Genomic DNA, 18,287 nt, shown 5'->3' with positions numbered 1-18,287 from the left:
CTTGCTTAATTGAAGATCTTTATCCTTCTTGGTCATGCTAGTCAGCCGCCTGGGTCATTCTTGTTTATGCTCCACCCACTTAATTTTTTTTTTATTTGCATAATATGCAAAACTTACTTTTGAGATCTTTTCCTTGGATCCTTGACCAATCATGACATGTTTGGTGTCAAACAGTTCAGCAGAGCTTACTCCTCAATAATTATTAAAAAAATCTTTACATTTATAAACAATATGGCCGCCATATGCAAATGAGTTCTACCATGGTGCAGTAAAATGTCTTTAACACTTATAACTTTTGAATGCTTAACCTGACACTAATACCACTTCAGTCCTTTGATCATTACATGATTCTCAGATACCCTGTCAGTTTAAGTAGACATACACCCCCCCCCCCCCAGGGGGCGGAGCCAATGCTCGATAGCTGTTGCTCTAGAACCATACAAGCTATCAAGGTCGTCCTTGCCAATTATCATCTATGGCCTATGCACTAATGGTACACCAAATGAAAATTTGATATGGACACTATTAGCCAATCACTTTCCAGCAAGCTTTTGACAGGCTGAATGTCAATCAGGTCAAAACTTATGTACTATTATTGATATTATTGGTTATTAATATGTGCCCTTGTCATGCCTCACTGCTAGGCTCTCCGAATGCCCAATAGAGTGCAGCAAGAGACCACATAAAACCTGCTGAACACTACAGCTCAATTTATCAATGCATTTCAACTAGTTTACTCACACCACTCATCTAGCATTGTCATTATGGTCTTTATGGTCACGCTGGTCACCTAGCTTGGTTATGCTGCCCATCCAGCTAGGTCATTCTGGTCATTCACAGTGGTCATTATGGTCCTGCTGGTCATTCAGCTTTGTCATCATAGCAATGCTGGTCATCCAGCTTGGTCATACTGGCCAAACACCTTTGCCATGCTGGTCAGCCAGTTTGGTGATGCCAGTCAACCAGCAACATGTTTTAAGCCTAACTGGCCTCCAGGGGCCTCTTTGTCTGTAACGCTCGAACCCCGTAAATCGCCGCTTGCGGCTATATTTATTATTATTCTTATTCTTTTTCTGCCATAGAAGTGATTGGGCAGAAGAAACCGTAAGGCCTACAGGGCTGAGACTTGGTCATATGGTAGTACTTCTCACCGCTACTCAGATTCAAAAGATGAGCCCTATCGGCCTCAAGGGGGCGCTATGGCAAAGCAAAACGCCTTTTGCCCTGTAACTCCCACGCCCTGATAGCTAGAGCAAAAATTCTTGCATTATATGATTCCTTGGTTAATGGCAAATCAAAAAGGTCAATAGAACCACTAAGCTCCGCCCACTTAGATTTTTTGCTATTTAGCATAATATGCAAAACCTACTTTTGAGATCTTGTCCTAGGGTCATTAACCAATCCTGTCAAATTTGGTGTCAAACAACTCAGCAGAGTCCCAACCTTAATAATTATTGAAAAAATTGTGAAATTTGTAAACAATATGGCCGCCATATGCAAATTAATCTTACCGTAGCACACCCAAATTTACTCTAACAGCTGTAACTTTTGAATGCTTAAACCTACACTAATGCCACTTTAGACCTTTGATACCAACATGATTCTGAGGTAGCCTGTCAATCTGTGTAGACATATGCCTCCAGGGGGCGGAGCCAAAGCTAAAAATCTGTTTCTCAGGAACCGTACAAGCTAAGAAGCTCTCCTTTGGCATGTATCATCTATGGCCTATGTTCTAATGTTTCACAGAAGGAAAATTTGATATGCAATTTTTTGCGATCGCTATTAGCCAATCAGATTCCAGCAAGCTTTTGACAGGATAAACAATCACCAATCAGGACAATACTTTACAAGCCTTTACAACATTGTAATTACATGTATTTACCAAAAATGCAAAGATTTAGCCAGATTAGCCAATCACATTCCAGCAAGCTTTTAACAGGCGGAATGTTAATCAGGTCAAAACTTATATACTATATACGGGTTATTTATATGCCCTTTTAATGCCTTGAGTTTTTTCAATTTAAGAACTGAATTTGTTTCACCAAATGCCCACTAGAGTGCAGTAAGACCCCACATAAAACCTGATGAACACTACAGCTCAATTTATCAATGCTTTTCAACTAGTTTACTCACACCACTCATCTAGCATTGCCATTATGGTCTTTATGGTCACGCTGGTCACCCAGCTTGGTTATGCTGGCCATCCAGCTTGGTCATGCTGGCCATTCACATTGGTCATTATGGTCCTGCTGGTCATTCAGCTTTGTCCTCATAGTAATGGTGGTCTTCCAGCTTGGTCATACTGGCCAACCACCTTTGCCATGCTGGTCATCCAGTTTGGTCATTATGGTCCTCCAGCTTGGTCAATATGGTCAACAAGTTTGTCATCCAGATTAGTCATGCTGGTAATCTAGCTTGGTCTTCATGGTCATGCTGGTCATCCTCATCCAGTTTGGTGATGCTGGTCAACCGGCAACATGTTTTGAGCCTAACTGGCCTCCAGGGGTCTCTTTGCCTGTAACGCTCGAACCCCGTAAATCGCCGCTTGCGGCTATATTTATTATTATTATTCTTTTTCTCCTGAAAAAACAGTTGTGCAGCCTAAACCGTAAGTCATAGAGAAATGAAACTTGGTAGGTAGATGTAGGATCAGTGCATCTCGGTGGACAACAAAAATGGCACCGATTGGTCAAGTGGTGGCGCTATAAACAAGGAAATTCATTTTTCACAATTTTCTCAATAACTCAAAAACCATAAGACCTACATTCAAAATTCTTTTTTTGATGGATTCCTTGGGTCAATACCAACAACTTTCCAATTTGGACCATGCACTTCCGTCTATATAGATTTTTTGCTAATTTGCATAATATGCAAAACCTACTTTTGCAAACTAGTCCTAGGAATTTTGACCAATCCTGGCATGTTTGGTATCAAAACACTCGTGAGAGCATGCGCTTCAATATTCATTAAGAAAAAGTTGAAATATGTAAACAATATGGCCGCCATATGCAAATTAGTCCTTCCGGATATATGCCCCATTCACTTCAAGAGGTAAATTTGGAGCACTGTTTCTCAGCAACCGTGCAACCTAGCAAGTTGAAACTTTGCATGCAGAATCTATCATACAGCCTCTAAAGGATGTTCAAAGGGCAACTTAATCAATCAACATGGCTGAACACCATCAGCCAATCAGCATTCAGCAGACATTTTGGCAGGCTGAATGTTGCCCAATCTGGATGATATTTGGCAGTTATGTTCAGGTGGAGACACTGTAGTGACCTGCAAAGTGCTGAAACAATCCGCCCACTGGGGGGCGCTGTTCCAAAAAAACGAGTATATGTCAATCATGCTGTACTATTTTGACATCTAATTGTTTTTGCCATATTTAGTACAGTGGCTCTGACAAATTTCTCAATACAACTATGTTTAAAAAGTGCTTTGTTCATTCATAATTGCTAATTGTTTGAAAATAGCTATATTGAAACTACTCTCTGGATATTTGGCCTATCACCTCCATTTCAGTCTTGCTGCACACTGTAGAGTCTCTAGGTAAATGTTCATTAAAAACATTTGTGAAAATTTCACATACAATACTCTCCAGGCATCAAGCAATCTGTGCGTCCTTGGAATTTATAACCTAAATTGCTGTAACTGCAGTATTTGCTGTAATCTCACAATGTTAAAGACCTATGTACAATATCACTCTGATGAAGCGCCATTTAATACAGAACTAGATTAAGAATAACTTGACATTACATGTCATATCAGAACATTCACTCCTTTGTGCCGCTTCTCAACATTAATAACAGGTGAAAGACTTTTGATCATTTCTAAATGTGACAGAATGTCTCCAATTGTGTTAGACCTTCTTACACATCACCATCCTATGCTCTAGTAGGCACCATTGTGCTAGTTGGTGCTGGATGAAGCGCCATTTAATTCAGAACTAGATTTATAATAACTTCGTAATTACATGTCACATCAGAACATTCACTCCTTTGTGTTAATTTAAACTTGTTTGGTCAAACATTTCAGCTTGTTCTGCAAAGGTTCAAAGGTCAATCTGAATACCACTTTGTGAACATTCTGGTTGAAGCCACCTGATCAATACCAATAACATGTAGACACCTTTTGACTAGTTCTAACTCACTTAATGAATATCCTACAAAGTTCACTAGATTTACATGTGAATTTAAGCACTGATCAGGTTGAAAGGCCTCTGCTCAACATTAATAACAGGTGAAAAACTTGATAATTTCTAAATGTGACAGGGCATCTCCAATCATATTAGACCTTCTTACACATCACCATTCAATGCTCCAGTAGGCACCATTGTGCAAGTTGGTGCTTGAACCCGATGATTGCCGCTTGCGGCTATATTTTATTTTATAGTTGATTGCTAAAGGCTCTGGGTGGGTGTTTTTGCTGTGGTAAAGAAGTGATGGTATAGGGTAAAGTGTCTGGGGAGCGCAGGGCTCATGGTGATCAGTGATCCAGTCATGGTTGTGTGGCTGACTGTTGACTTTTGTCAGGGGTTATCTTGGTGAGTGTCGCATCTGTATTTCCCGCTGCCAAGATAAAACATGCCAGAAACTTACCTGAACACACCTCACTTCCAGACCACCACGCTCACTGACTTTAATATATTCCTATAGTCCAACGCTGTTTTAACGATGCATGCGCAAGACAAGGCGTGGAAATAGACTGTTGATGGGGTGTATGATGATACATTTTGTTTTAGATTAGTAATATCACTTAAACCCTTAAAAGGCTCACGTTTCAAATATTTTAAAGACATATGATTCTTAAACAATCTCCTCACTTTGCAGGCTGTTGAAGACTCCTGCTGCAGATGAAGCCTGGATTTCTCTTTCTTCAGCTCTAGGAAAGAATGTCTTACTGCAGACAGAGCTGAAGCTGAGCAGGAATCCAGCAGGACTTTCAGGAGATTCCAGAGTGAATCAACTGTGTGATTTACTGCAGGATACACACTGCAAACTGAGGAGACTCCAGTCAGTATTCTCATTTGTTTCAGTAATTATATATATATATATATATATATATATATATATATATATATATATATATATATATATATATAATTTCCAACTTTTATTATATTTCCAACTATATGGTGTCTTTAAATATATGAGACCATATATTTAAGTATATACACATGTGGACAAAATTGTTGGTACCCCTTAGTTAATAAAAGAAAAACCCACAATGGTCACAGAAATAACTTGAATCTGACAAAAGTAATAATAGAATATAGCCGCAAGCGGCATTCAGTGGGTTCAAGCACCAACTGGCACAATGGTGCCTACTAGAGCGTAGGATGGTAATGTGTAAGAAGGTCTAATATAATTGGAAACACTCTGTCACATTTAGAGATTATCAAAACTCTTTCACCTGTTATTAATGTTTGGAGGCAGTTGAACATGATCAGTGCTAAAATTCACATACAAATCTATCGAAGTTTGTAGAATATTACATTATATTACATAATATCATAAGTTTGTAGAGTTACAATTAGTCAAAAGGCGTCTACATGTTATGGTTTTTGATCAGGAGTCTTCAACCAGAATGTTCAGATTGACCTTTTTTTAAATAAGCTTAAGTTTTTGGCCATACAAGTTTAAATTAACACAAAGGAGTGCATTTTCTGACATGACATGTAATCATAAAGTTGTTCTAAATTAAATGGCACTTCATCACAGTGATCATTTATAGAACTGTTTAACATTGTGAGATGATTAGAGCAAATACTGCAGAGTTAGCGCAATTTAGGTTAGAAATTAAATTAAATCGACGCACAGATTGCTTGATTCCTGGACACTATTGTAAGTGACAATTTTACAATTGTTTTTAATGACTATTTACCTGCAGACTCTACAGTGTGCAACAAGACCAAAATTTAGGTCATATGTCAAATATGCAGAGAGTAATTTGAATATAGCTATTTTAAAACAATTAGCAATTATGAATAAACAAAGCCTTTTTGAACATAGTTGTATTTACAAATGTGTTAGAGCCTCTGCACTTAATATGGCAAAACCAATTAGATGTCAAAATATTATGATATGAATGACATATACTACTTTTTTTTTAAAACAGCGCCCCCAGTGGCCAAATTGTTTCACCACTTTGCAGGTCACTGCAATGTCTCCATCTGAACATAACACCCAAGTTTCATCCTGATTGGGCAACATACAGCCTGCCAAAAAGCCTGGTGAATGCTGATTGGCTGATGGGGTTCAGCCATTTTGATTGATGAAGTTGCCCTTTAATCATCCTTTAGAGTTTGTATGATAGATTCTGTATGCTAAGTTTCAGGCTGTTAGGTTGTACAGTTGCTGAGAAACAGTGCTTGAAATGTAACTGTTGGAGTGAATGGGGCATACATCCAGAAGGACTAATTTGCATATGGTGGCCATATTGTTTACAAATAAAAAATAAATGATGAATATTGAAGCCTCTCATGAGTACTTTGATATCAAACATGTCAGGATTGGTCAAAATACCTAGGACTAGTTCGCAAAAATATGTTGTGCATATTATGCAAATTTGCAAAAAATCTAAGTGTGGAGAAGTGCATGGTCCAAATTGCAATGTTGTAGGTATTGACCCAAGGAATCCACCAAAAAAATTAATGTAGGTTTTATGGTTCTGGAGTTAATGTGCAAAATGTGAAAAATGAACTTTCCTTGTTAAAGCGCCACCCATTGACCAATCGGTGCCATTTTTGTTGTCCAGCAAGATGCACTGATTATTGACTATTGAGCATCTTCGGAAGAAGCTGAAACATGCCGTCTGGAAAAGGCACCCTTCAATCCTGAGACAACTGGAGCAGTTTGCTCATGAGGAGTGAGCCAAAATACCTGCTGAGAGGTGCAGAAGTCTCATTAACATTTACAGAAATCATTTGATTATTTTTACTTTTGTCAGCTTCAAATTATTTCTGTGACCATTTTGAGTTTTTCTGTCATTAACCGAGGGGTACCAACAATTTTGTCCATGTGTGTATATAAATGTTTATATATGGTCTCTATAGTTATTCTTGGTAGATCTCATAGTAATATTGTTAATAAGCATTATAGAGTTTGCACTCTTTGCCATGAAAATAACTCTTGCTATGGTATTTTTCACACTATAAGTTGTACTTAAAATCTTTTAATTTTCTCAAAAATCGACAGTGCGTCTTATAATCCAGTGCGCAATATATATGTATGTATGTATCGGGTTGTGCTTACTGACCCTGAACCAATTTTATGTGGTACACAGTGCTCAAAAATAAGATTTTGCTTAGCTACAAAGCTGCAGCACTTGATAGAATGTTGGAGCATTACGGCTAGTTAGGAGCCTCACGAAGTAATACTTAGCCGCGTGGCCTCTATTATTACTGGAAACCTAAGCTTACTGTAAATGAATAAAACGCTTTACTCAACCAAATAAATGTTTTTAAGTAGAGAAATGTGTGTAGATTATCATCCAGGAATCGTTTGAAAGAAATGGGTTTTTGATACAGTAATACAGTTTTAGTGACTTTAGCACCACCCCCCCCCAGCAGCCAAACATGCAGAATTAGAGGTGTTCACTATTTTCACCCACCTTACTTTCTGCCTAAAATACCCTATAATAATTGGAAAATATATACATAATCTAACCTGCAGTCTACAAAAAAAATTAATTGAGACATTACACTGGATTATAGATAAATTAGGATTACCAGAGTTACTCAAATAAACTACTGCTCTTAAAAAAAAACATTAACACGTGCAATTAATTTACATATTGGCAGTTTTATTGAGCAACATAAACAGGGTGTTACATTCAGAAGAAAAAAAATAGTTTTGTTGAAATATAAATTAAAATCCTGAATCAGATTCTCACTACCCCCTCAAACACACACACACTCCCTACAGTCTCAAGATTAATCACAAAAGTTTGGTGTGACCAATCCTTTGTTTTTATCGATTGACACCAGTAAAATAAACTTTAGTACTTTATTTTAAAAAGGCAAAGGTAAAACAAACCAAGCATATTAGGAATTACAACTTTAAAACTTTATGTACTTTTATGCAGCATTTTTAATTACATAATGAACTGGTATTCATGTTGCCTTCACAGTTTCACGATTTTGTCCTGATGTTTTGCTTTTAGAATCAATAATGATGATCTAACAGAAGAAAGCTGTTCAGCTTTAGCCACAGTTCTCACCTCATCCAGTCTGAGAGAACTGGACCTGAGTAACAACAAGCTGCAGGATTCAGGAGTGAAAAAGCTCTGCGGAGCACTGAAGAATCCTCTTTGTAAACTTGAAACGCTGAGGTAATATCTTCTGTGAGTCTGATAGCACTTTAACAGTGAAAGAAATTAATGGTGGTATTTTCTGAGGAAGGAATATTAAACTGTACTGTACTGCTATGATTAATTACATTGTATACTTATATGTCTTTCTTTAGTCTTTCATCCTGCAGTGTAACAGAGGAAGGATATTCTGCTCTGACTTCAGCTCTGAAAGCAAACCCCAAATCACATCTGAAAAAGCTGGATTTCAGTGGGAATGACCCCGGAGACAAAGGAGTTGAGCAGATTACTTCTGTATTTATATATTCAAAGAAAACTCTGAGGTAATTACATTTTTAATAAACAATTTATTCTTAACGCATTTACTATACATTAACTATTTTACTTAAATTTAGTAACTTTCAATAAATGCAGAATTACACGAGAAATTAGTCAGTTCACCTGTTTGTTAAAGGGCCAAGATCTCACCTGACTGTATTTCATAAAAGACATAATCACATCTAGGGCTTAATTAGAGATACATTAAATAGAAATACACAACGTTGTGTGCACTACTCAATGAAATTAACATCAAATGGATATTACTGAAATCATCATTTAGAAATACAGAAGAAATAAGTCATATTGCAGTCATCTATTATGGGTTTGGTTTAGTTGTCATCAACACTGGGGCAGTAGAATATCAGTTTGTTTTGTTTAGCCAGTCATAGGATAATTAAAGTAAACTGTGTTTTATTCTTAATTGTATAATTAATATATCTATGCTGTTGGTCTCTCTACAGGCTGCTGAAAAGTGATGCTGCAGAGGAAGCCTGCACTCTTCTTGAACATATTCTGAATAAAAACCCTTTACTGCAGAGGAAGCTTGATCTGAGCAAAATTAACCCAAAAAAGATCTCAGTTAATCAGCTGTCTGCTCTACTGGAGGATCCTCACTGCAGACTGCAGAACTTCACGTAAGCAATAACTCAAATATAGTTTTAAATAGAGCCTGGATTTTTGCCTACAGACTGTTTCCACCTTGCTTATTGGCCTTGCTTTAAACTTACATTTTGCTTGGGTCCACCTAATGCCTTAAAATGGCCCCATTTAGGCTGGTAGTGTACATAATGAAATTTCCTTTATCTAACTTTACAAAACACAAATAAATCCAAATCATGCTAAACATCAATATTTAAATGTTACATAAAAAGAAAATGTGGTAACTTTTGCTGTTTTTCCCAGATAGATGAAAGAATAATAAATATACTAATCTAGCTCTTCTTTGTCTCCGTCTCTTTTTAGACTGTATGAAGTTGGCAGTATTACAGAGAAAGACTGTGCTGGTCTGATTTCTGCTCTGATTATAAATCCCTCACACCTGAGAGAGCTGGATCTGAATGAGAATAAACTACTTCAGTCAGCACTGAAAAAGCTCTGTGATCTACTGAAGAATCCTCGCTGTAAACTGGAGAAACTGAGGTAAGGATTCAAGGAGATTTTATTGTCATACGCATCACATGTGGTGGAACGAAATTGTGATCTTACGCTCCAGTTTACACCCAAGAGCTGTTGTTAAAATAGATATATAGATAAAATAAGGTAACAAAATAAAAGAATACAATAAAAATAGAATATACAAAATAGAAAAAGATAATTACCCAAAAAATAAATAAATACATAAATAAAGAGAGAGAGTAGACAGGTAGCAGCAACATGAAGTCCAGAGTGAAAGCTTGCTATAGCAGCATGATAATGGAATTAGAGCAGTAAAAGATAAAATGTCTCACTGCGGTTTAAAATGACAGTGTATGTAAACAGTGATTTGTCCTTTTGTGTCAGTGCAGTGTGATTTGTGCACTTGCTGATTTACCCGAGAACAGCCGATGTGTATTCCTCCAGATCCAGCTCCCCCTCACACTCAGCAGCCTCCCTGAAGGCCTGCCAGTCTGTGCAGCCGAAGCAGTCCTGCAGCACAGCGTCGCCATCACTGGGCCACAAAGTGATGGTCTTCTGTGTGGGGGCGGGGAAAGGCTCTGTACGCATCCCTCATGTTGGTGTAAACATGGTCCAGCGTGTTATTGCATCGCGTTGGGATGTTCACGTGTTGGTAAAACCTCGGCAGCGTATCCTTGTTCTGAAGCGAGCTGATGTTGTCATAAAGCTGCTTCAGCGCGTTGTTAGCATTAGCATCCGGTGCTATGTAAACAGCAATCACGAACACCACAGAAAACTCACGAGGCAGATATTGAGGGGCAACACTTCACAGTCAGCTGTTCTGTCGCCTCGGAGCAGTGGCTGTTTACCAACACGCAGTTTGTTTATGTAGAGGACACCCACCCCCCCCCAATCCGCCCATCCCACCCCAACACCCCCCCCCCCCGCAATACATAGACTGACTCCCTTTCACCCTTCCCATAGCATGTAAAGTGAATATGGCTCACAATGTTTAAATGTATTCTTATAAAATGCTGTTAAACTTATTTGCTACTTACGGAATGCAGACTTTGTCTCCTAATAAAGTGCATAGTTTAATAATTATTGTTTTTATATATTTGTTCCAAAGTAAAGAACCTGTAATTTTTTTCTGCAGACTTAAGAATTGCAGTATAAAAGAGAAAGGCTGTGCTGATCTGACCTCGGCTCTTTGTTCGAATCCAGTTCACATCAAAGTTCTGGATCTGAGTAAAAATAAACTAGGAGATTCAGGAATGAAGCAGCTCAGTGAACTGCTGAAGAATCAGGAGTGTAAACTACAGGAACTACTGTAAGTAGATCAGTTTTATGCCGTATAAAAGAGAATCTAACCTTTAACTGTCTTTGTTCTCTCTCTCATATAAAAACTGATCTCATCTTTGTGTTACTGAAATGTGCTATGTATATTATTATGTTGGTTAATAGAAAATAGTAAGGAGTTTGTGTGTCTGCAGGCTACAGGGGTGCAGTATAGAAGAAGAAGGCTGTGCTGATCTGTCCTCGGCTCTTTGTTTGAATCCATCCCACGTCAGATTTCTGGATCTGAGTATAAATAAACTAGGAGATTCAGAAATGAAGCAGCTCTGTGAACTGCTGAAGAATCAGGAGTGTAAACTACAGGAACTACTGTAAGTAGAAAAGTTTTATGCAGTATAAAAGAGAATGTAACCTTTAACAGTCTTTGTTCTCTCTCATATAAAAACTGATCTCATCTTTGTGTTACTGAAATGTGCTATGTAAATTATTGTTTGTTAATCAGCGATGTGAATAACGGCGTTGAAATAATTTGATTTGTTGATTTGATTTGCTTACGTGTAAAATATAGGTGTGCTCACGCAAATTTACAGGGGTGATAGCGTTCCGAAATCCGGTGTAGCATGGCTCTGTAAAAAATAAATAAATAAATAAAAGCATAAAGAATAAATGGCGTTGGGCATGGATCGAAGATGTGGGGCTTGAGCTGGTGTCAAAAGCTTCGGCAACCTGGTACTTGTTACTGTACATTGTGCTCTAAGAAGTTGATGTACGGTACAAGCGGTAAAAAAAATTATCTCGAACAAGACCCTACATAAAGCAGCAGCCAGAGCAGTGCAATATACCACCCCTTTGCCAGGAGCATCAGCTAGGGCGGACATTCCGCCTTCGATGGCAGATCAAGTATTTAACTTAAAAATTCGGCTGTCCACCTTCATTGCAGAACAGTATGAGGTCCGGGCGACAGTAGGTGAGCTCCGTCGTACAGTCAAAACTCTGCGTGACAATAGGTGAGCTCCGCGGTACAGTTAAAAAGCTCTGCACGACAGTAGGTGAGCTCCGCGGTACAGCTAAAAAGCTCTGCACGACAGTAGGTGAGCTCCGCGGTACAGTTAAAAAGCTCCGCGACAGTAGGTGAGCTCCACGGTACAGTTAAAAAGCTCTGCGACAGTAGGTGAATTCCGCGGTACAGTTAAAAACCTCCGCGACAGTAGGTGAGCTCCACGGTACAGTTAAAAAGCTCCGAGACAGTAGGTGAGCTCCGCGGTACAGCTAAAAAGCTCCGCGCGACAGTAGGTGAGCTCCGCGGTACAGTTAAAAAGCTCCGCGACAGTAGGTGAGCTCCGCGGTACAGCTACAAAGCTCCGCAACAGTAGGTGAGCTCCGCGGTACAGTTACAAAGCTCCGCGACAGTAGGTGAGCTCCGCGGTACAGTTAAAAAGCTCCAAGACAGTAGGTGAACTCCGCGGTACAGTTAAAAAGCTCCGCGACAGTAGGTGAACTCCACGGTACAGTTAAAAAGCTCCGCGGTACAGTTAGAGAATGAGTGGGAATAAGCATCAGGTGTATCTGTCTAATTCTCAAACGGCAAAACATCTCCTATGTTAGTCTAGGAGTAAGTCCGTGTAGTAAGCATAAATATAAATCCTTATAAATGTCAGAAAAAAATATAGCTAGTAACTAATAGTTACTGTGTACATTTTAAGTATATTTTATTTTATAGTTATGGCTGGTAAACAGAGGCGTCTCCGCTTTCCGACGCCGGTCAGCAGGCAGTAGGCTTTCTATTCGCAATGTCTTCAGAATTTGCAAAAATAAAAATAAATGATTTTCAACACATCATTCAAGCTTCCACAGCAGTAGAGTTTAGATTATCAGCCCGAGCCTGACCCGATTCCCGACCCGAACTCACACATGCGCTCCTCTACTCCGCATTACGCACTTGTCTTGCAGAGCTGTGTGTAGCTAAATAGCCAACAAAATGGAGCCTTCTGAAGTGAGGAGAAACATTACAAGGTGAGTTAAATTTGGTCCAATGCGAAGGACAGTCAAAGGTATGGAGCTAATTCAAGTTAGTTGTTGATAGAAACAACACGCATGTCAGCTTCGTAGAGTGCTATACGCTTAAAATAAAGGCTATAAAATTAGGCTATATGCTTAAAATAAAAAAAATCGTTTGTTCAGAAAGTATTTTATATTCTTAAACATTGTTAATTATATTAGAGTAGAAGAAAAGTCATTGTAAATTATTGCTATTGGCCTATTTTGATTTAATGAGTGTGCAGGGCATAGCCATTTTTTAGTGTTTTTGGACAGGCTATATGTTAATTATTAAAATGTTAGTTTGTTAAGAAAGTATTTTATATTCTTAAATCATTATGAACAGATTTTGCTCATTTAAACAGCACGAAAATATTTTTAAAAACTCAGTTTTAAAGCTCTATGTAATAAAAAAAAGTCGGTTTTAATTGGGTAGTCGGGTAGGGCTCGGGGCAGAACGTGCAAATGCATTCCTCATGTTTAGAAGAAAAAAAAACACTGCATTTTAAAATTATTTTTTATGGTGTTCCAGTTCTTGTATTCTTCCTCTTAGTGCTTCCTTCTCATTTGCATTTCTAACTGCATACGCTGTAATTCGTTTTTACAGCTAGAATCGAATGTGGCCAGTTTCTTTCAGTCAATCTTAAGTGCTATACCAAGATGGAAATTATATGTGTTTTTGTGAATAACACTAGACATAAGGCAAAAATGAAAACATTATCTAAAATGTGTCACTTGACAATAAGGTCATACACAGACTATTAAATGTTTGAATAATGTGTCAACATTATGCCTACGTTATGTCACATATGCAGTATGTTGTGCGCCTGGCAGTTCTTAATGTTTTTTTAATGAGCGTGCACGCACGCTCTACTTCCCCCTATGTGCTCGTGTAGCCGGCTTGTGTGTGTGTCTGTCTCTGTTTCTGCCCAAGTTGGATAAGCCACGCCCCTCAAGCGTTGATACCCTCTGCGTTGTGACTTGCAAGGAATGGAAAGACTGGACACGCTCTGCCATATATTGGGTCTTTATTGCCTCTCCTGTGCATGAGAGCAGCAAAACACAGCATGGAGTGAATTCTCTGTTTCTTTTACACACACATACAGCTCTCCTCAGTGATATTTAGCGCGAACTGAGCATTACATATGCAATACTGTGTGTTCTCTTTTTTTCTATATTAAGTGTACAAATACATATAATAAAATATGGATTATAAAAATACTTAATTACAAATAGAGTACTTTGTTATAAAAATAAACATTTATCACAAATATATTTTTAGCTATGAAATAAAATATTACACACTATATTGTACTACGCACATATAGAAAGGATCCCGAATATGACACATTTTTCTATTTCTGAACATTAATTTCATACAACAAAACAATTCTCAAACAATAGAGTGGTTCATTAAACAGTAAACTGTGTCAGTATCTGTGCATGAGAGCAGCAAAACACAGCATGGAGTGAATTCTCTGTTTCTTTTACACACACATGCAGCTGTGAGAAGAAAAGCACACCATTTTAGCTAAGCTGGCAGCTGCACCCAATTGACTCCATCAAATCTGCTGTACTGATTTAAAAACACTCTCTACACGAAATAACTACACACAACTCTTAATATCTTACTCTTAGTACTAAAATACATGTAATCGAACAGATATAGAGCAGATTAAGCACTTATACAACTTTTAAACTGTGTTTTCTGAAGAGCACACTAAAACACTCACCTCTCCTCAGTGATATTTAGCGTGAACTGAGGAGAGAGAAGCCTGCGCTGATACTGAGAACTTGCGCGATTTCAAAATAAAAGCCTGCTTCAGAATTCAGCTTACGCTCAGTAGTCCAACACGAAACTGCACAAAAAAAATTACAAATATAAAATAAATAAAACCAAGAAATACTCTCAAAAACAGCAGAGATTATTAGAGAGGGAGTTTACGTGAAACAAAAATAGAATAAATACTATTACTATTTCCTTATCCGCTACACTCGCGGAGCGTTCCGTACTCGAGCGTGGAGCTTTTCACTGCAAGAAAGCTGCCAAAAGTCTCCAGCCAATCAGACGTGGCAAAGGATTTGACCAATTAAATTCCTAATGCCGCTTGCTCTGCATTCTCATTGGTTGAAAAAAACCTGTAACTTCTCCAATATGGATGGTTCGGGTCACTGGCCTCAGGTAAAGTTGATTTACTACTAATATGTATTCATATTAGTTTATATGATGTTCTGTGGAATAATTATAATGGTTTATATTATATATATATATTATTATATTTATTATGGTATTATGAATGTGAAACAGATTTAGAGACTAACTGTTACCTAAATAACATAGCCAATCTGCTGTGTCAGAATGCTGGTGTTCCGAAATTCATTCCAGCTGTAGTGGCCATCTAGTTCTGAGCTGATAATGCAATAGTAAAAACAATCCAAAAAAATATTTTTTTTTTAATCTAATTTGGAGTTTACTAAAGTAAACCTTGATTTTTAAATAATTTTATACAGGGATATTATATTTCATTTTTTCAGAGCAACATATTTCAGCTATTAATGCAAAAAATGTCTTGTACTTAATATTTAAGTTTCATTGCGTTTTTTTCAATCAATGAGAATGCAGAGCAAGCGGCATCATGATCAAATCCTCTTGCCACGTCTGATTGGCTGGAGACTTTTGGCAGCTTTCTTGCAGTGTAAAGCTCCGCGCTTGAGCGGGGAACGCTCCGCGAGCACACAGGGGGAAGTTGAGCGCGCGCACACTCTCAAAACATTAAGAACAGCCAGATAGCACACGGGGATGATATATCCGAGAGCGCGCGTGCAGATTCGTACAAGGAGAGTTAATCTGAGAGAGAGAGCATGGTAAATTTGTGTGAGCACACCTATATTTTACACGTGAGCAAATAAAGTCCGTGAGAGTACACCTATATTTTACACGTGAGCAAATAAAATCCGTGAGCGATTACACAAATGTAACACGCCTAACACTGTTGTTAATAGAAAATAGTAAAGAGTTTGTGTCTCTGCAGGCTTCAGGAGTGCAGTATAGAAGAGGAAGGCTGCACTGCTCTGACTTCAGCTCTAACCTCAAACCCCTCTCACCTGAGAGAATTGGATCTGCAGGAGAATAAACTGGGAAAGTCAGTAAAACAGCTCTCAGAGCTAATGAAGAAATCAGGATGTCATTTACGGTAAGAAAATTTTAAAATTCTTATAACATGACTGTGCTGAGATTATATGAATTATTGTAAATCTCTTTAATCTATTTTAACTATTCAACTAGTTCATATTTAGAACTTTGGACATGTATTTAATTTATTATGTATAATATTTATTAAATATAACTTAACTCATTACAAGCTGTTGCACTTTTGCCCTGTTTCCTGCTGTCTCTTTTTTTTCTCTCTGTTTTGTTTGTCATGTGCTCTTTTATATAGTTTCTGTCTTTGTTTGTACACTAATTTCACCCCCAGGACGTTTTTTTCACCTGTGCTTCATTTTTAGTCTAATTACTTATACAAACTAGTTTTAAATATAAACTAGTATAAAAATATACAACATATATTAAATATTTAGATAAATATGTTAAAGTTGAGTATACTCAAATACATAAGCAGAAACAGGGTTTTGAGTTTTGAATATAAAAAAAATTACAAAACAGTTCATTTGTAAAACATTATTTTCATCATGTATAAAGAAAAAGGGAAGAAAATAAATTAATAAATAACACTATGCTTCATCACTTCTTGTTGATACAAAAATGGGTTAGTAAGTTAATACTTTTTTTTACCTTTTTAACTTTTTTAAACTCACACTATTAAGATTAGTATATAGTATGCAGCCTATGTATAAGTAACCCGTGTTCAGAGTTTCTTTGTCTGTATTTGTATATTTCACATCAGGATCCCTGTTTGTCTCGTGAATTTTAATTTGCTTGCTTGGTTTCTTTCAGTTTGTGCTCTCCTGTTTCTACCGCTGCATGTTTAGTATTTTGTGCTTATGCTTTTTTTTGTTTGTTTTGTTTGTGGTCTTCAGTTGTTGTCTGCTTACAAATTTATATTGAAGATATATTAAAATTGGTTTAAATGAGGAAACTGTTAAATAATGCAACATATCACACAAACTGTAAACTTTATAAGCAAATGGGTTCCCTACAGTAGTATTAGCTCTACCACAGTAATTCCTTCAGCACAATCTCATTTCTAATATTTTGATATTGACAGTGTCCCACATATGGCACAGGTTTAAATTTGTATTTTAGCATATTCAGTAGCACTTGACAAGTCAAACTTCTGTGATGGTTCCATTGAGTTGGATTAATGTGTTGTTACATTTAACTTAATAACTTAGTATTCAAATTCTATTTGTTTTACCACCTGACAGTTAAACTGCATCACTGTTTCATTATTGTGTTTAGAAATATAGAAAATCTTTTTCTTAACAAACTTTACCTGTTTCACTCACAGATTAGATAAACCTCTACTGGTCTGGCTTAGTGGATGGTTACCCTGGACTTGGGACAAAAAATATCATCATGAAAATGATGAAGAAACAGAAAAGGACAATGACCTGAGTACAAAGAAACAGGATGGAGTGAGTCCAGCTGACAAAAAACAATTACCTGAGTACAGAGAAACAGAGTAAAGCTAGTTCACCTGACCAGAACAATGACTCGAGTACAGAGAAACAGGATGGAGTGAGTCCAGCTGACCAATACAATGACTCGAGTACAGAAAAACAGAATGGAGTGAGTTAATTTGACCAGAACAATAACCTGAGTACAGAGAAACAGGATGGATCCCTCATCCTCCATTTCATAATGCTTTCTGTGTCTTCTGATTGTACATGTTGCTTGTGTATTGGCATTCATATTTATATGACATTTATATAGCATTTTATATACTGCATTATATATTGCATTCATCACAGTTATTTTTAGACGTAAAATGACAAACAGTGTAAAACAAATTCCTGGCGTTGTGAACTAAGCCTTTGCTTTAATGAGCTAAATTTCTTTTGATTTATTGTACAATCTTGTATCAACACAGTCAATAAAACTTATTGGGGTTTATTAACAGTACAAGCTTTCTTAACACACTCATTAGGAAATAATCATTTACCACAACATTGTTTTATTTATGCTGGGAGTCCAAAAATACTTGTAAATGTATAAATGTTCTGATTTTCTCATTTTAGGAGTTAGAGGATGCATCCTTACACACCAC

General features: G+C 37.3%; 1 protein-coding gene and 1 long non-coding RNA gene across 2 annotated transcripts in view; both read left to right on the top strand.

Annotated features, from left to right (window-relative positions):
• Positions 1-9,270, top strand: part of LOC125782470 (NACHT, LRR and PYD domains-containing protein 2-like) — a 95,383-nt gene extending 86,113 nt beyond the window's left edge. The window contains exons 4-5 of the mRNA XM_049466666.1: positions 8,466-8,633; positions 9,093-9,270. Of these exons, the coding sequence (XP_049322623.1) occupies positions 8,466-8,633; positions 9,093-9,270 (346 nt within the window). The remainder of the gene's footprint in view (positions 1-8,465; positions 8,634-9,092) is intronic.
• Positions 9,271-9,522: 252 nt separating this feature from the next.
• Positions 9,523-16,252, top strand: LOC125782426 (uncharacterized). Its single transcript, XR_007425102.1, has 3 exons — positions 9,523-9,771; positions 10,883-11,056; positions 16,092-16,252. It is a non-coding gene; the product is annotated as an uncharacterized LOC125782426 (long non-coding RNA).
• Positions 16,253-18,287: the final 2,035 nt, after the last annotated feature.

This window comes from Astyanax mexicanus, chromosome 17 (assembly GCF_023375975.1).
Source record: "Astyanax mexicanus isolate ESR-SI-001 chromosome 17, AstMex3_surface, whole genome shotgun sequence".
Classification (NCBI taxonomy): Eukaryota; Metazoa; Chordata; class Actinopteri; order Characiformes; family Acestrorhamphidae; genus Astyanax; species Astyanax mexicanus.
This window is presented reverse-complemented; position numbering and strand designations above follow the sequence as displayed.